The sequence below is a fragment of the Schistocerca americana genome, chromosome 10 (genome assembly GCF_021461395.2).
Source record: "Schistocerca americana isolate TAMUIC-IGC-003095 chromosome 10, iqSchAmer2.1, whole genome shotgun sequence".
NCBI classification, from domain to species: domain Eukaryota; kingdom Metazoa; phylum Arthropoda; class Insecta; order Orthoptera; family Acrididae; genus Schistocerca; species Schistocerca americana.
In genome coordinates this window covers 63,505,505-63,525,766 of record NC_060128.1, presented here as the reverse complement: position 1 = coordinate 63,525,766, position 20,262 = coordinate 63,505,505, and the positions used below count along the sequence as shown (strand labels likewise).

Sequence of the window (20,262 nt, the reverse complement as noted above, 5' to 3'; positions counted from 1 at the left end):
GGTAGGTGGTTAAGTGGTTAAAATGAAACAGAAATGTCTGGAAATATTGTTGCAATCCAGTAGGGATAGGTCAATTGCAGCACATCATAAGTTGTGTATTGGTCTGACAGTAGTTGAAGTGCACGGTGCTTATCAGAAGTAGTACAGTAATCCAAAATTGACTAAATTGTCTTTGATAAAGGCCCTGTGCTGTCAGCATCAAATCTTTGATCGTACAAGAAGGCATTTGATTTTAATGAAGACTGCTTTTATTGTGGTGAGGAAATTGATACCAATTGGGAGAAACTTAGCAGCCTTAATTATGCAAAGTGAAATGAAGTAAGTTATGGAACTTGAATTAAAAGATTCTGTTATTAGGGTAGCTGAAAGGCGAGGTGATGACTGGACTGCAAAGTATTGGAATGTGTCCATGATGTGCAACTTTGTGCTAAAGGTGCTCAATATCATAGGTTTTGTCAGAGGCATTTTTACTGGCCGATATAGGGTGGACGAAAACGAGGAAGTTCTGAATCCATACAGACAGATGGAAATTATTTCTTCCTACCTCGAACAATCAGAAGGGGAGTTAAGGGACCAAATCACTGATGACTGGTATATATATCACTTGCAACTTACATCCTCAATTATTTGCTGGGTGTATTACAATCTCTGTCTTGCTCTACAGTTTTTGCCCTGTCCTAACAGGTGTCCTATCATCCTGTCCCTTCTCCTTGTCAGTGTTTTCCACATATTACTATATTTCCATCATTGCTTGTTTGATGTACGGATTGAACGGTATGGCTGAAAGACTACATCTGTCTTACTCCTTTTAATCTGAGCACTTCGTTCTTGGTTGTCCACTGTGATTATTCTCTCTTGGCTCCTGTACATATTTTGTATTACCCATCTCTCCCTATGACTTCACCCTACATTTCTCAGAATTTCGAACATCTTGCACCATTTTACATTTTCAAATGCTCTTTGTAGGTCAACAAATCCTATGAACATGTCTTGATTTTTCTTTAGTCTTGCTTCCATTACAGCAACAAGGTCAGAATTGCATCTCTGGTGCCTTTACCTTTCCAGAAGCTAAACTGATTGTCCTCTAACCATTCTCGGTTTTCCTTTCCATTCTTCTGTATATTATTCGTGTCATCAGCTTGGCTGATTGAGCTGTACAGCTGATTGCATGATAATTGTCACCCTTGTCAGCTTTTGCAGTCCTTGGAATTGTGTGGATTTTTTCCAAATGTCAGATATTATGTCACCAGACTTGTTCGTTCTACACACCAACATGAATAATCGTTTTGTTGCCACTTTCTAGAGTGATATCAGAAATTCTGATGGAGTATTATCTATCCTTTTACCTTATTTGATGTTAAGTCTTCCAGAGCTCTTTCAAATTGATTCCTGTTTCTTCTTCTGTCACATCAGACAAATCGTCCCCCACATATCTGCTCTCTTCTCTGCATTTAACAGTGGAATTCTCATTGCACTCTTAATGTAACCACCATTGCTTTTCTGTTCACCAAAGGTTATTTTGACTTTCCTGTGTGCTGATTCAGCCCTTCCAACAATCATTTCTTTTTTGATTTCCTCACATTTTTCATGCAGGCATTTTGTTGTAGCTTTCCTGTGCTTCCTATTTATTTCATTCCTCAGTGGCTTGTATTTCTTTAATTCCCTGAACATTTTTGTACTTTCTTTTTCATCAATCAGCTGAAGTATTTCTTCAGTTACCTTCTTTGTACCTTCGTTTTTCTTTCCACCTTCTGTAATTTCCATTTTCAGAGATGTGTCTTTCTCTCCAACTGAGCTATTCCTTATTGCTGTATCTATATCCTTACAGAACTTGGTGTATCTCGTCATTCCTTAGTACTTCTGTGGGCCAGTTTTTTGTGTATTGATTCTTCCTTACTAATCTCTTAAAATGCAGCCTAATCTTCAACACTACTACATTATGATCTGAGTATATATTGCTTCTGGGTACGCCTTACAATCCAGTATATGATTTCGGAAACTGTCTGACTGCCATGTAATCTAACTGAAATCTTCCCATGTCACCTGGCCTTTTCAAAGTATGTGTCCTCCCCTTGTGAGTCAGAGTATTCACTATTACTAGCTGAAATTTATTACAGAAATCAGTATTTCTCCTCTCTCATTCCTTGTCCCAAGCCCATATTCTCCTTTAACCATTTCTTCTACTTGTTTCCCTAAAACTGCATTGCAGTTCCCCGTGACTATTCGATTTTCATCTCCCTTCCAATATCCTCATATACTTCATCCATGTCCTCATCTTCAGCTTGTGACACCAGCACGCATACCTGAACTATCGTTGTTGCTGTTGGTTTGCTGTTGACTCTGATAAGAACAACCCCATCACTGAACTGTTCACAGTAACACTCTCTCTGCCCTACCTTTCTATTCGTAATGAATCATATACTCATGTTACACCATTTTCTACTGCTGTTGATATTACCCTATACTCTGATCAGAAATCTTTGTGTTCTTTCTATTTCACTTCACTGACCCCCTTCTGTATCTAGATTCAACCTCTGCATTTCCCTTTTCAGCTTTTCTAGCTTCCCTACCCCTTTCTTTGGTTATTGAATCTTTCTCTCATGGTCGCCTCCCCTTTGGCCATCCCCTCCCAGAGATCCGAACTGGGACTATTCCAGAATCTTTTGCCAGTGGAGAGATCATGACACTTTTTCAATTACTGACCACATGTCCTGTGGATACACAGTGGTGTAGTTGTTGTCCATTGCTTTCTTAATCCTCATATCATTGATCATTGTCGATTCTTCTGCCTTTAGGGGTAGGAATTAGGGCCACTTTCCTACCCCAAAGCCAAGAGTGCCCTGAAACTGTCCACTCTTCCGCCCTCTTTGACAAGGCCTTTGACAGAAAGATGATGACTTCTTACACCAGAAGTCCTCAGCCGCCAATGCTGATTATTAATAAAAATTTAAGCAGTAGTGGGTTTCGAATCCGGGACCAAGGACATTTTGATTACTAATCAAAGACGCTACCTCTAGACCGTGTGTGCACCCGGCAGGTGTAACGCTCATAAAACCCACACTCTTGTGGACATATGGTGAAGAAACAATGATTGTTGACAGGCTTAAAAAGACCACGCTAGTAATTCTTTCAATTTTGATCCTGCATTTGTCCTTTTCAGCCATGCCTTCACAGATGTGATATCAGATCCTCTTTTTTGGCCAAGAAATAGGAAAATTACTGAACCTTTCGGAACGACAGAAGGAAAAACTTATCAGGCTGCTGAATTTGTTAAACCCTCAATCTCTCGAGGTGTAATAGCATAGCCAGAATAGCTGATGTTACCACTGTATGGTAATTCCCACTGTGCATCTTTGGACGATCTTGGGTACGAGTATTTTGTAATGTCTGCACCAAGAAAGCCTTTCAAATCTGAAAGGGTACCACCATCATCAGATGCAGCAAGGTGGCACTCATTGCGATCCTCCCATCATGTTCAGCATTGGCTGGGGAAGAGAACTGATCCACACCAGTGGGATGGAAAGAAAAACTTATCGACTTATTTCCCATGGCAATGACGAATGATTGACACCACACACACTACTTAAGATGGTTTCCTGCACATGCAAAACAAGATGCACAGCTGCATCTGGATGTTGCAAATCTGAACTGAAGTGCTCCTTGATGTGCAAAAACGTTGCAGCTTATCTTGTGAGAACACTCCAGAAATTGAGATTGACAAGGGTGAGGAGGAGATCAAAGGTACATTCCAGGATGGAAGTTGGTGAAGACACTGTTATGGATCCTGAAGATTGGATGCTGGACAAGGCCTGCCAGTGTCTCCAAACCACCTTGATGGAACTGAAATTTCGTAGAATGTGGCTCATATTTAAATTGTATTTTTTTAGTATTGTTGTGCTCTTTTATTTGTTCATTTGTACAAATTTTCATATTACTCATATGTTAATATATATTGGCCATTACTGTGTACTTAGTTTCGATTTTAGCAATCCACTTGTATCACTCGAGGCATGGATAAAAATAAATAAAAATACACATGAGTGAAGAATGAATTAAACAGATATACATAGAAAACACACGTGTCCCCGTTAGAGAGCCATTTTCCAACTGCAAATTTCATTCAGTTGAATTACAAAAAAGGGGGATTGCTTTGGCTTTAAAGTGTATGAATGCTTACTAGTGCCTAAAACTGAAAAACTAGATGCTTTTGTTGTTGTTGTGGTCTTCAGTCCTGAGACTGGTTTGATGCAGCTCTCCATGCTACTCTATCCTGTGCAAGCTTTTTCATCTCCCAGTACCTACTGCAACCTACATCCTTCTGAATCTGCTTAGTGTATTCATCTCTTGGTCTCCCTCTACGATTTTTACCCTCCACGCTGCCCTCCAATACTAAATTGGTGATCCCTTGATGCCTCAGAACATGTCCTACCAACCGATCCCTTCTTCTGGTCAAGTTGTGCCACAAACTTCTCTTCTCCCCAATCCTATTCAATACTTCCTCATTAGTTATGTGATCTACCCATCTAATCTTCAGCATTCTTCTGTAGCACCACATTTCGAATGCTTCTATTCTCTTCTTGTCCAAACTATTTATCGTCCATGTTTCACTTCCATACATGGCTACACTCCAAACGAATACTTTCAGAAATGACTTCCTGACACTTAAATCAATACTGGATGTTAACAAATTTCTCTTCTTCAGAAACGCTTTCCTTGCCATTGCCAGCCTACATTTTATATCCTCTCTACTTCGACCATCATCAGTTATTTTGCTCCCCAAATAGCAAAACTCCTTTACTACTTTAAGTGCCTCATTTCCTAATCTAATTCCCTCAGCATCACCCGACTTAATTAGACTACATTCCATTATCCTTGTTTTGCTTTTGTTGATGTTCATCTTATATCCTCCTTTCAAGACACTGTCCATTCCATTCAACTGCTCTTGCAAGTCCTTTGCTGTCTCTGACAGAATTACAATGTCATCGGCGAACCTCAAAGTTTTTATTTCTTCTCCATGAATTTTAATACCTACTCCGAATTTTTCTTTTGTTTCCTTTACTGCTTTCTCAATATACAGATTGAACAACATCGGGGAGAGGCTACAACCCTGTCTTACTCCCTTCCCAACCACTGCTTCCCTTTCATGTCCCTCGACTCTTATAACTGCCATCTGGTTTCTGTACAAATTGTAAATAGCTTTTCGCTCTCTGTATTTTACCCCTGCCACCTTTAGAATGTGAAAGAGAGTATTCCAGTCAACATTGTCAAAAGCTTTCTCTAAGTCTACAAATGCTAGAAACGTAGGTTTGCCTTTCCTTAATCTTTCTTCTAAGATAAGTCGTAAGGTCAGTATTGCCTCACGTGTTCCAGTGTTTCTACGGAATCCAAACTGATCTTCCCCGAGGTTGGCTTCTACTAGTTTTTCCATTCGTCTGTAAAGAATTCGTGTTAGTATTTTGCAGCTGTGACTTATTAAGCTGATAGTTCGGTAATTTTCACATCTGTCAACACCTGCTTTCTTTGGGATTGGAATTATAATATTCTTCTTGAAGTCTGAGGGTATTTCGCCTGTTTCATACATCTTGCTCACCAGATGGTAGAGTTTTGTCAGGACTGGCTCTCCCACGGCCGTCAGTAGTTCCAATGGAATATTGTCTACTCCGGGGGCCTTGTTTCGACTCAGGTCTTTCAGTGCTCTGTCAAACTCTTCACGCAGTATCATATCTCCCATTTCATCTTCATCTACATTCTCTTCCATTTCCATAATATTGTCCTCAAGTACATCGCCCTTGTATAGACCCTCTATATACTCCTTCCACCTTTCTGCTTTCCCTTCTTTGCTTAGAACTGGGTTTCCATCTGAGCTCTTGATATTCATACAAGTTGTTCTCTTATCTCCAAAGGTCTCTTTAATTTTCCTGTAGGCGGTATCTATCTTACCCCTAGTGAGATAGGCCTCTACGTCCTTACATTTGTCCTCTAGCCATCCCTGCTTAGCCATTTTGCACTTCCTGTCGATCTCATTTTTGAGACGTTTGTATTCCTTTTTGCCTGTTTCACTTACTGCATTTTTATATTTTCTCCTTTCATCAATTAAATTCAATATTTCTTCTGTTACCCAAGGATTTCTACTAGCACTCGTCTTTTTACCTACTTGATCCTCTGCTGCCTTCACTACTTCATCCCTCAAAGCTACCCATTCTTCTTCTACTGTATTTATTTCACCCATTCCTGTCAATTGCTCCCTTATGCTCTCCCTGAATCTCTGTACAACCTCTGGTTCTTTTAGTTTATCCAGGTCCCATCTCCTTAAATTCCCACCTTTTTGCAGTTTCTTCAGTTTTAATCTGCAGGTCATAACCAATAGATTGTGGTCAGAGTCCACATCTGCCCCTGGAAATGTCTTACAATTTAAAACCTGGTTCCTAAATCTCTGTCTTACCATTATATAATCTATCTGAAACCTTTTAGTATCTCCAGGGTTCTTCCATGTATACAACCTTCTTTCATGATTCTTAAACCAAGTGTTAGTTATGATTATGTTGTGCTCTGTGCAAAATTCGACCAGGCGGCTTCCTCTTTCATTTCTGTCCCCCAATCCATATTCACCTACTATGTTTCCTTCTCTCCCTTTTCCTACACTCGAATTCCAGTCACCCATGACTATTAAATTTTCGTCTCCCTTCACAGTCTGAATAATTTCATTTATTTCATCATACATTTCTTCAATTTCTTCGTCATCTGCAGAGCTAGTTGGCATATAAACTTGTACTACTGTAGTAGGCGTGGGCTTCGTATCTATCTTGGCCACAATAATGCGTTCACTATGCTGTTTGTAGTAGCTTACCCGCATTCCTATTTTCCTATTCCAGATGCTTTTATAATATGAAATTTTGTGTTCTACAACTTTGATAAGTTAATATTTACAAAGAGAGAGAGAGAGGGGCTAGCCAGTACTTACCTCAGCTCAGTACAGCCGATAGATAACACAAAACAGAACAGAAAATTTACATTCCTAGCTTTCAGAACTTTGTTCCTTCATCAGGGAGGAGAGAGGGGAAAAAAGGGAAGAAGGGAAAGTGGATTTAGTTACTCACAACCCAGGTTATGAAGCAACAGGGAAAGGTAAACAGGGAGGGTAGCAAGGATGGAGGCATGGTTGTCAGATGTTTCACATCTTCATATAAGATTTTCCATTAGTCATAAGTTAATATTTTTCATTTGGAGCCGGGTTTTTAGTAAAATTGATAAAAATTGCAACTTATTGTGGTCGGATGGCTGCACTGATTTTTGCGTTTAAGTAGGTCATTTGACACAAAATTTAATGCTCTATCATTTTGGTAATAGGTTGAAAACGTGGATTCAGCAGACTCTCAACTAAGTGCGCAAGATACAAAACTAAAATCTCAACCTTAATTTTTGCTAGCAAAAAGTAGTTAGTTACTGAACTAATTGGCAGGCACTGCTAATTGATACCAACTGCAGTTGTAAATTTTACAAGGATTTAGTAATCCAGGGTTTATTGCAACAACATTTTGTACCTGAGGTAGGGTTAAAGGCAGTTGCATGTTTCTGCATGGATACATTTGGTCTAAACAAACACACACACACACACACACACACACACACACACACACACACACACACACGGCATGCAAAGGTAGCGAAGTTTTATTCTCTTCCGTCTGTGGGCTTTTCGTTTCTAAGATATAAAGTGGGACAAATGATTTACTTCCTTGTTTTGTGCAGCACTGCTACCAACACTTGCCATGAGGTAATGTTGGGAAAGAAAGTGGTTGTAAGCTGCTGATTATTCACAGCCAATGAGAGAGTAGTGGGCAGACATCTTTCGAAGCAAAAGACCGAGGAAAATTTTCGCATTGTTGTATCAACATGGATGTGAAATCTGCTACACATTCGGAAAGGAATAGTGGTGTCACTTACGACCACTGAAATCGTGATACATTTGGGGACAAAAGTCCAAATATTTGTGACAACCGAGATTATCTTACTGGCTACACGCAACAGATGCATTGCCAACCTATGAGCAGTACAGGAACACCACTACCTGGCACTGGCCACAGTATAGACTTTACTATAGACTTTAGTAGCCTCACGAACTTTACTTGGCATTCACATTTGTTGGCTTCAGACTCGCAACCTGAAGCTTCTCTACGTATCATTCTGTTTGAACAACCAAGGTTTCAGCGAGTGAGGGCAGTACAACGCTCTAGCTGAAAATTGTATTCTTTTGTGGAAAAAATGTTTATCATTGGCAACTGGAAAAAAATGTATCATTGGCAGCTGAATTAAGCAAAATTACATGCAGAGATTAAAATAGACATTGTTGTTGACTTGTTTTTGTTGTAACAGTGGAAAACTGAATTAATACTTGCAATGGCAAGACTTTCCTTTTGATTTCTTTCTGTGTAGGTGTTGTGTGCAACCATTCTCATGGTATTAGTTTTACTACATATCTTCTCGGGGTGTGAACATTTTAAAAATGAGTACAGAAGGGTCCTGTGTGGTAGAAGTTACATGGTGAAGAAATTGCTGAATCATCTCTACAATTTAAGCTCTGTCTCTCCATAATCACATAGACCTAATACCATTTGTTTTCACTGTTTTTTATCCAGTTTGTAAATTTTCTCCGCATAATTTGTTGCCTTAAGACTTAACTTAGATTTTGACGTGCCTGTTGGTTTGGCTCAATACCACTTGATTAAAAGATGTGACAATAGTGCTTTGTGTTTAAAATTGGCTTTGTGTTTGTACACTCATTGAAAAGTATTGAAGTTGTTTTGTGTGGGCTTCAAAAAGTGCTGCACGGGAATCTCACATGTACTGATTGCATTTTGTCAAAATGTTATTGATGTGTAATTTGTAGAGACTGCCTTTCCCCATAGCACTGTTAATTGTGCTGTCACTTATTTTTGTTACTATAGTTGATGAACCAGTCCCAGAACTAAGCTCTGACTGCTGGAACATATGAAAGCTGTTGTTCTGTGTTCTTCAGTTGTGACAGTTGTGCCATTAACAGCAGCAGCAACTGTTCTTGAAACCTGTTAGTGCGCCATTGTTGTTAATGTGTTCTGTGTTGTAATAAATTAAAAAATGTACACATTAAATAATGATGTGGTTGTTCTGAGTGCACCCAGAAAGAGAATAGTAAAAAGTGTTTGGGGAAATCCTATAAGTAAAATGTTAGAACACTGGAATGAAGTTGGGTTATTAGTAAATAGATATCTCACAATTTACTGTATGAATTTCCATTTTATTTCTTCGGCTGTTGTAAATGGCTGTTCTCTCTGAATTTTGCATGGTCTCTTGTATTAGTTTTGTAGCAGAATTTAGCGTGAGGGTCTATAGATGATAAAAATATTCCGGAAAGTGGTAGTTTTGCAGCTACTCTTTTTTAAAATTTATATTGATTTCATTGCTACTGGTGTAAGGGCTGTAACCCCTTTGTCAAGTGCACGTACGCATTTAAACAAGTTGCACCAAGACTGGCTCTTCGTATCATGACAAAAAAATAAGAACACCTATAGCCGTCCTTATGATTTTATTTTATTTTGTGTCTGCCAGTTTCAATGCTTCATTGCATCATCTTCAGGCTGTTTTGATGCGGTACAGGTTGATACGATCCCCATGCACAGCCCATCCGTTGCCAGCATTCCTGGATACGCAGATAATCTGAAACTTACGTGTCAGCACTCCAGCGATCAACCTGTTGATGGTTGGAGTGCTGACACGTAAGTTTCAGATTATCTGCGTATCCAGGAATGCTGGCAACGGATGGGCTATGCATGGGGATCGTATCAACTTGTACCACATCAAAACAGCCTGAAGATGAAGTGTTGAAACTTGTTAGCGGCAAAATAAAATCATAATGACCGCTGTAGGTGCTCTTATTTTTTGTCACGATAGTAAACGGCTGTTGTCCCAGAGACTTCCTGCTAAAAGGATGGACATACAAAAGCATCTTTGTATGTCTGTGAGCAGTGATGACGCCTGCAACTGTGAGACTTGGTTAATTTAAACAAGAATTAGCACTGGAGATTGAGGCTGTGACAGTGAACTATTACCTGAGAAACACAGAAATAAAACAAAAATACATCTCTGAATGTGGTTGTAAGAGTTTAAAAAATCCTGCAAGTTTCTGTTGCTTACAGTCAAGGATGTGGAAGACTGGATTAATCAGGAGAAAACACAGTGGCTGTGTCCAAAATTTTTGTTGTTGTTTTTCTAATGTATTTAGCTGTTGGAAGATAACCTGTGCCACTTTCATATTATTAAACTGGCTTAATCTGCTCTCATTCGTGTTTATTAATTCACCTCACCCACCGAAAACCAAATAGAACCTTGTGTACCAGTAGATTAATGTAGATTTTAAAAAGGGTAGGGATATGAATGATCTATAGTGCTTGATTTCCTGCAGTCACGAAAGTCTGAGCCATGTTGTATGTCAGCACTCTTAATAATGGCAGTGGCAGTCACTTGTCTTAGATTGCTCAGAGTTCCACATGCATGTTCACAAGCTGCATAGTTTTTTCTGCTTGGACTATAATTGTCCTTTGCAGATATTACTGCAGTTTTGGACTACAGTGTAGTGTAACAACTCTTCCAAATCATGAGGTTTGTTACAGCAAAATTGATATCAGTTCACAGATATGTAGGTTTAGAAACTGCAGCACAGATCAGATGTTTGCCTGTGGCTATTAGGTGAGTAGAAGTGATTGTAGCCAAGAAGTTAAATTTAGCAATGGAACTAGACGTTGGAGCCAAGTCTAGGGTCAGGTCAATTTCAGTAGTGTGCTACTCTAAATTGCCTTGCTTTCCTTGCCCTCTTCTGACAAGCGAGTGAATAAATCGAGGGAAGCATGCAAGTTCTCTCTCTCTCTCTCTCTCTCTCTCTCTCTCTCTCTCTCTCAGAAAGTAATTCTTACATACATAACTCGGTGTGTATCAGCTTTTAATTTACATGGTGTTCACAGCACATTCTGGTGGGTGTTATTTATTAGTATATTTATTGTCACAATTGAACAGTAAAATCCCCATAAGCAGAAGCAGCCATTTGACTTCTGCTGCTGGCTGCAGGCCTCATCTTTTGCTTGCGTAATGTTCTTCAGTTAATGTTGCTTATTCAGTTTTGGAAATCAACTATCCCACTCCATTAGGCCATTGTCTTGGTCTCTTATCTCCTGGTATCTAGCAAAGAACTCCTTAGGTGCATCTTTCATCTATTTACTTGGCTACATGTCATACCAACTTATATTTCAATCAGAATAAAGCAGTCTATTCCACTGTGTTTCCGGATCGTTTGTTGGGTTTGGAGTCTCTATTGGTTGCTTTGTAAATGCCGTTGAACAATCCCCAGTTTTGTTTGGTTTTGTATAAGTACCAGAAATCAAAGCTTCTAAAACATTATAATTCCCATTCCTGACTCATTGGAAGTTTAGTTTTGTATGCCGGATTTGGTGTATCAAAAGCAGCCACATTGATTTTTAATATTTTATTTCTTTGGCTCTGCATCCATTTATTGTCTTCACCTGTCCTAAATACAAAAAGCTTATTACAATTTTCTGACTTATTTTTTACCGATTAAAAATTTGTTTTAATTTTTTCAGCGTGTTTTACCTTAGTTTTGTTGGAATTGATTCTTAGGTCAGACTTGTTCTGTAAATTTCATTTAGTTTGTTGTTGAAGCTTATCTGCACTACAGGCAAATTGTAAAAATGTTATCAGCAAAATTAAGGTTTTTAAATTGAAATCAGTTTTCGACTGTTGTAATAAAGTTGAAATCATTGCACTGATAAAACTAAAATTCATTTCAAGTATATTAATTATTTATGAAGAGGCCAGTGAAAGTCTATAAATTGAAGGAAAAGTACATTCTATTATGAAACTGCATGTAACACATGGAAATGACTTGTAATTGAGTTTGAAGCAGTTGTGGGGAATAAAACTAAAACATAACTGGCAGTTGGAGAACTGATTTCAATAAAAATAGTTAATATTTGAATAATAACACGGTCTCTTAAAGGGCACGCTGCCTCCTGTATGAGACAAGGAGATTTATGTATGAGACAAGGAGATTTATAGTCCCTCAGTCTTTTTTCAGTCGGAAAACTTATTTTTAGAATGGAGAACAGTTTTGATCATGCAGAATCACCCTCCTTTCTCATTGCTCCCCCTGTCACCTCCGTTTTCTGTGTCCTGACAGTCCAATTAGAACTGAAGCCTTGCTTGATGATATTCTTCAACATGTTAGAATCAGTTGAATTGGAGTGGTTTCTCAGAGAAAGTAGAGATCTTGTTGTAACTAAGTCATAAAGTTTCTCAATTTGTTTAAAAAAGATTTTTAATTCGCCTACATCCACATATATACACTTCACATGCCAGTCTACAGTGTGTGGCAGTGTGTACATCATACCAGTGTTAATGATTTTTTTCTTTCCTTTCCCATTTGTAATTGAGCAGTGGAAGATGACTATGCACCTACACATACACTAATCTCTGCTGCGTTACTTTCACATACATGAGTCGATGGTGGCGGCATAACAATTGTATGGTCTCCTTTCAAAATGTTCCCGTTGGATTTTGATGAACATTCCTGCCACACCTTGTGCGATACACAGTTATGTTAGAGATTTTGCAACGCTCTCTGAAATCATTCAGTGCTGTTGTCGTGTGTACTTGACAACCTTAATCATTGGCATAGTGCTCTAGAATCGATTGCAATATTGTCTAATATTTCCTGTAAGGTCCACAACACTTTCCAGGAACCCTGCCAACAAGTTGGTCTCTTCTATCCGCCCTCCCAAGGCATTGTTGTTCTATAATTTTGTTCGTGAGTTGTATACAATCCAGTGTGCAGTATTCTCTTTTGAGGCCAGCGTGTTCTTTTGCTCAATTCAAACATATATATCCTATGCAGGTTTTGAATATCTTGAGTTACTAAGGGGAAGCTGTAAGTCAAAAGCTATCTGTACTCTCTCTCTCTCTCTCTCTCTCTCTCTCTCTCTCACACACACACACACACACACACACACACACACACACACACACTGTAAATAGGAGTTAAAAACATCCAGCTTTGGGGAATCTTCTTTCTAGATGGACATCTTACTTTGCCCCCACCTTAAACCATTTCTATAGAAATGCCTATCTTCAGGCATCTATCTTTTTTACACCTCAGATGACTTGTACAACACTTCTGCTGTTGTTTTGTCCGTGGTGAATCTTGTTGGAACTCTGTGGCTCTTATTCACTTGAGGAATGTTATTGTTCTCGTCATTGTTTTTTTCTGATTCATCTCTTGAGCCATCAAAATGTATAAATACTCTTTCCAATGCTTTTACAATTTCTCCCATGTTATTGTGCCACCATAATTGTAAGTATTTGTTTGCATTCTGTAATACTACATGGAATACATTTACAAATTCAAAAAGTTCTCAACATTTGCTTGAAACTCATACCATCACTTTAAAAGTGCCATGTTTCATTTCACATTTTCTTTTGCCTTCTTTGTGCTTGCAAAATTGTTTAAGTAGAGCTGTTACATAATTTCCCATTTATCTGTCTGCATAACTTTTTAGCCTTATACCTGTTATTCAGCAACTTAAATCTGTGATAAGATGCAGTTTGAAACAGTGAAAACTAATAAAAAACTGAAGAGATTGTCTTGCTTGTTTAGCTGTTATTACAGTGTAAATGGAAAATTCATGTAGCCGACATCTTTGCAAACTATAGTCTTTCATCAGAGTGATTCTTATGGTTAAAGTTTACTGACATTTCAAACTGAAAATGAAAGGAAATAATAATAATTTGGTGAAGATCATCATCTTCTGAAACCTTATCAGCTGAACCAGCACATTAAATTAAAGTTTGATGTAATTAAAATTCCAGTAGACTTCCATTGGTGTACAGATGAGGACTGCAGTGGGTGGGATATACACAGTTACAGCATAGAAAAATTGTAATCCTTTTAATTATACTCTTCTGTTTTCTTCTTCCACATCCTTTCTCAAGAATAAATTTAGAGAAACCCTGAAAGTTAGAGATTTGTACTGTATTTCTCCAATTCAATTTTTGCTATTTCAGCAGTTGGTAAGTGAACATTGTTTCTCAGAAAAACTTTTTCTATATTTCACCAGTCACATACCATATGATTCTTGACATATTTTTCCTGCAATACCTTCAGTTTCCATTCTGTGAAGCTCTTGAGGATTTTGGAACAGTACCTTGCATTTGGACAAAATTACATTTTAAAACTCTATGCAGTCAGACTCTTTCGAATAACTTTTGGTCATAAACTATACTTTTATACCATTGCAACAAAGGTCCGACAGTTTCCATATTGTACAAATGTAAACCTAATTTGTGATACGGTTTTCTGTTTATCAAAGTTTGTACACAATTGGCACTGCAATTGCAAAGTAGTAAATTGGAGCTTAGGGCGTTTTGCGAGATGTAGGTATTGGGCAGAAATTTCTCACCTCTATGCCTTGTCTTTAACATTATTGTGTTTTTGCATTGTGGATATGCCATTGTAGCTGAAGATTATCTTGTGCGTGTAGGAGAATGCTTGCTCATTGTTTTATGTCTGTCTGAACTGTTGATGAATTTTAATGCTTTCCTTTTTCTTTGCAGGAGGTTGGGAGCATCATTGGAAAGAAGGGTGAAATTGTTAAAAGATTTAGAGAGGAGGCAAGTATTTGCACTTATTTCATTAAGATAGAAATGAAACTTTTACTGAATTTGACTTGTATTTTTATTTTTATGAGGCCAAAAGGAAAATATAAATATTTTATATGCTTGTGGTATGTTGGCAAATACAATGTTTGTGTGGTAGTCCTCATAACTGAGCGTTCTGTTGACAGTTCTGACTCGTTAATTTTAATGACCAGTGGTGGTAGTATATTATTTAGTTGGATTACACAATGTGAAACATGTACCACACATGTTGTTAACAATACTAAGATGAACCCTGTACATCTACCAACACCCATCACACCCGTTTTTTTTCCTCCCCAGTTTTTGTTTTTTCACACGATTTGTCAGATACTAAACGTCAACTGTAGTAACATTGCTGACTGAACTATGAGAGCCAATCTGATGTCCAGTCATACAGGATATTAAATGAGATTATACAGTGATGAAAGTACTAAACTCATGATTAAGGTGAAGTAGTTGTTGTTTTCCACTGTGATCATTCTATTTAATGGTTTTTAATGTTTGCTAAATGTCACTGGATGAATGTCTGAAACATAAGGGAATGTCTTCAGCTTGTTGTTATTCTGCCTAGTCTACACTTGCTTTGTGTAATCGAAGACTTGCTCACTCTGAGCCACACAGTTATTTCATCTGAATATCAGCATTGGTAACTTTTTCTCTTACAGAGAGACCAGATCCTGTGAACCACAATTTCGGACGTTAATCGGCATACTAATCAGGACCACACGAAAGTAACTTATGTAAAAGTGTCTAGATCACTACCATTTTTGAACAAAAATCCAGATTGGAGATGGACCAGTAGGAATCGAAATAACCCTCTAAAATAATGGCTAACAGTATGGAAAGAATAGATTGCTACTCACCATATAGAGAAGGCATTGAGTAGCAGAGATGCATAATGAAACATACTGCCTGCGATTTGACGCCTACTCTATATAGTGAGTAACAGTCTATCCTTCCCATATTGTTGTTATATTCTAAACTTCCCATTGTTAAAAAAATGTAAATTTTTTTTACACATGTCAGGTCTGCAACGTAATGGTTTCCAAGAAATTGAAACATTGATTTCAATTATTGTGGGTATTCTTAGGAAGGTAAAAAACTAACTCGGGCAGTAGTAATATGTTGTAAGGCTTGTGTTCCTGTCACAGTCAGACTGGTTGGGCATAGATTTGAACTTGCACTCCTTGCAATATATTTTACTTACTCAGAAAGTGATCAGCTGTTAAATTTTATAAAGTGAAACAAACTTTATTGTGAGTTTCAAAGGGTTTTGCAGTTTTACTAGAATCTCTCTTTTTGTTTCTCAAAGATGTACTAATTGTCATTTTGTTGTGGTAAGCCTTTGGTGTGCTGTATAATACTTACCATAGAAATGGAAAAAGCGTATAAATCCCCTGTACGAAGCACAGTTGATGATTACCATTTCTTGTAGAGTGAGATCTCCAACCCAGTGCCTGTTGGGCACCAAACTTCATTTATGTTTATACCTTGACGGTGAATTTAGACGCATCGTGCATGTGATAAAAATGGCATGTGTTATTGGAGCAGACAGCTGATTATGTACGAGGTTTTGACTTATTATGTTTAAAAAATATTGTAGTTTGAACCAATGCCCATCCAGTCTGATAATGATTGTAACACAGGTGTTACAGCTCATAACTAAATTTTCTCTATTTTTTGGACTTTTAACGTAACCACTTGGCTTGAAACAGGCTGGATGTGATGACGTTTGACGTAGGGCTAAAGACAGTGAAAGTGTAATGATCTAACTTCTTTCTTAGAAGTTACTATTGAATGACCACTGAATGGTGAAAGTCACTCTGTCACATTGTTATGAAATTTCTTTAACTCCCATGATTTCAGCAAGAGAGATATTCAGTTTTTATTCTGCTGTTTTTGTTGCATGTACATGGTTTTTAGATTGCTCTGCATTATCCCCATTCATCAAAACATTCTGAAGTTTATACCGTATCTGTAGCACTTTCATAATCCATTTTGCCTTTCCTGAAGTCAACCAAACTGGTCTTTCTCATGCATACGTCAGGTTTTCTAATTCTGTATAATTATCAAGTGAACAGCTTATTTACAAAAGATAACAAACATTATAAAGTAGTTTTGATGTTTGTCCAGTCTTTCTGTCTTGTCGTGAATATTTATGGGGAAAAAAAGCATTCCGTCTTCAGGCCACGAGTGGCCTACCGGGACCATCCGACCACCGTGTCATCCTCAGAGGAGGATGCGGATAGGAGGGGCGTGGGGTCAGCTCACCGCTCTCCCGGATGTGTTGATGGTATTCTTGACCGAAGCCGCTACTATTCGGTCGAGTAGCTGCTCAATTGGCATCACGTGGCTGAGTGCACCCCGAAAAATGGCAACAGCGCATGGCGGCTGGAAGGTCACCCGTCCAAGAGCCGGCCACGCCCAACAGCGCTTAACTTCGGTGATCTCATGGAAACCAGTGTATCCTCTGCGGCAAGGCCATTGCCATATTTATGGGGATCTGATGGAATTATCACGAGAGACATATATCGGTGTTGGCGAAAATAGCAATTCCTAAAATTAACTGTTTTTAGTGTGCTGATGATATTCCACTGATTTCAGGTGACTTATTTGCCTCCATTTGCTATGTCAAAACTGGCAATTTTATTCGGATTTTTATTGCTTTCACTTCAAACAATATGTACTCAGGAATGAACTTTCCTCAGATTTTTGAGGTACAGCTGCTACTCATCTTTCCTTCCTTCTCAACTTTAACGTGTGCTTTCTATGTATTCTTAGTATGTTGACCTAATTTTAAACTTCAGTGCAGTGAAGTTCAGACACCTTGCGTCCATAATCAGTTTTCTTTCGTTCTTTCTTTCTTTTTCTGCACCCACTTCTGTTGCCATGTCGTTCTCATACATTCTGGTTTTACTTGTTTCCATTTTCTGTTGATTTCATTTGCGTAATCTTCATTGCTTTTATCAGTTTAATGTTTACTTTTATAGTTCCTTGGTCAAGCCTGGATTTTATGCTGTGATAAAGTATGTATCCTCAACTATTAATGACATAATGAGATGGCAGAGTGATAAAACACTGGACTAAAAAAAAACAACTTGGGAGGCAGTGGTTCAGATACCTGTATGGCCATCCACATTCAGATTTCCCACAGTTTCTCTAAAAGTTTAAGGCAGTATCTGGATCGCTTCTCTGGCAAGGCCAAGGTAAATATCCTTTCCCTTTATTACCAAATCTGAGCTTGTCCCCAGTCTCTAATGATCTTGTTGTCAGTGGGACATTAAACCCTAATCTTTCTCCCTTCTTGAGCAGTGTTTGTTCTGCTATCCAATATGTGGCTCCAGAATCTTTGTGTAAACATTATGTATTCTGTAATACAGCTGCACAGTAACTGTCTGTGAGATGTGAAAGCTCTGAGGTATTGACACAGAGAAGTTTATAAAATTACGGTTCATGATTCATTGTAGTAGGCAGGTAAAGCTGTCATCAGTGTCCTACTCCAGTTGGCAGGGATCAGCTTATGCCAACTCAGCTGTTGCTGATTTCATCATAAATGCTCAAAGCGTATCAAAAGTATATCTATTTGTTGTAAAGTTAGTTTGTTACGACCAGTTGACACTTGTTCATGAACTCTAGTAGATGGCTGTTATAATGTCAGTGTCTGTCCCAGATCCCTCTATTGTTTCGTTGACTAGTGATGAATGGTATTTGAGCAGGTTGTGTAAGTCACATTGCCATGCTGCAAGACAAATGTGCACGTGTGTGTTAGATGTAACAATGAGTTTCTTGTGAATAACAGATGCTGTTGTTTTGCTTAACTTAACTAGATGTCTGATTCATAGTTTGTAATTGTGGGGCAAGCCAAACGTGTGAAGTGAAAATAGGAGGAGAAAGAATGTTGCATAGCAAAGCCCACATACTCGTGTACTTGGGGAGGAAGTATTTTGAGAAAGAGAATGGACATGGTGAGCTTTTACTTCCTGTTTGCCAGGTCATAAAGAGGACCAAGGCATCTTTAAAAGTAAACAGAAAGATAGTTGTAATGATAGGGAAAGAACAGTATAATATAGACTGACGTGACAAGGCTGAAGTCACCAGGAGGGCTTTGGACAGTTTTCAGAAATACGTACTTCACTGTCCTATTTGTAAGTGATAGCATTGGCCATTCCCATCCCTTAACAATCAAAAGTTGCCCATGTAGCTTCAGAAAGACGATCTTAAAGGCAGCAAATTTTCATTGTGTGCAGCGGACAAAGACTAAGGCTTCAGCTAATCCATTATTAACAGATGTAAAGCATTAACAGAAGGGCAGATATTGCTACATGGTGGTGCAGATTTGTGGAGGATCGAGGGTGCGAAATTCAAAAGTTTTTTGCAGTTAGATAAAATTTGTGTTAGCGCCAATGATAGTTCAAGCAGTGCAGAAGAAAATCACTGTAGTATCTTGACAGCCATGTGAGTGGTGATTCACATTGTATTTTCTTCTGATTATAACTGTTAATATATTGATAAAGTCTTTGTTGCTCATTGAGGAACAGTGCAGTTATTTAACTATGGAAAGAACTGCAAATATTTGATGAAACTGTGAAATAGTTGGCATTTATCTTGTGAATACAGAGAAGTTCTGATTAAAAACTTTCTCTACTTGAGAGGGCCCCCATGAAAATAAAGAGAGATTGTGGAATAGTGAAACTTTGTGGAAACGTTCACAAGGACATGCGGAAGGAAAATAATGAATCAACCATTGAAAGAAACTCGTTTTAATTATCACATGAGAGGGTATCATTTGTTTTCCATGCCAGTGTTTGTTACTTGTTACAAACATTGGTCAATGTGATAACTGTCTACATCCATGACACCCTGGAACTGCACTGTAGATAACATTTCACAGTTGTGTGCAGAACTTTTCAAACTGTAGACCATGGAATGTTCACCCTGTCGTGACACACTTCGTGCATGACTTGAAGATCGCACATTGCGTCCAGCGTTCTCAGCCAGAGCAACAATAATCTCTTCAATAATTTGTGGTGCAATTGGCCGTCTCCCAATAGAAGTTCTCAAATTGCCAATGTCTAAATCATTTTCTTCAATCCCAGTGTGGAAAAGAGACCTCTCCATATTCCTTTAAAGCATCAGTACTTGCAGAGAACAGCAGCACCATTGCTGTTGCTGTGATAAAACAGTTTTGCCAGTAAAGTCCTTTTAACATTGTCAAGACCTGTGCTGCCTGTCTGCAACTGTAATGCACACTGATGCTTGTGTTTCAACCCTATGCTGTCATATCTGTACCAGTGCCTGATGGCAAGCCATTACACTAACACTACCAATAATGCAAATCCTACAGCAGGCAGTCTGAACATCATTCCTCTAAAGTTGGGCATCCATACAGTTATCTACACTGACTCAAGTAGTGAAAGTTTAATTTTAACCACCCTGCATAACAAATAACTTAAGACATTTCAGCGTACTTGCCTCTTCTCCTTGCCACGATTCGCACGGCTCCCCACAGCCAGAGGTTAAAGTCCA

At 38.4% G+C, this 20,262-nt stretch overlaps 1 protein-coding gene across 13 annotated transcripts in view; it reads left to right on the top strand.

The window, feature by feature from the left end:
• Positions 1-20,262, top strand: part of LOC124552687 (poly(rC)-binding protein 3) — a 504,870-nt gene that overhangs the window by 416,357 nt on the left and 68,251 nt on the right. For all 13 annotated transcript variants that reach the window (XM_047127022.1, XM_047127010.1, XM_047127021.1 and 10 more), the window contains one exon: positions 14,653-14,709. In XM_047127022.1, the coding sequence (XP_046982978.1) occupies positions 14,653-14,709 (57 nt within the window). The remainder of the gene's footprint in view (positions 1-14,652; positions 14,710-20,262) is intronic.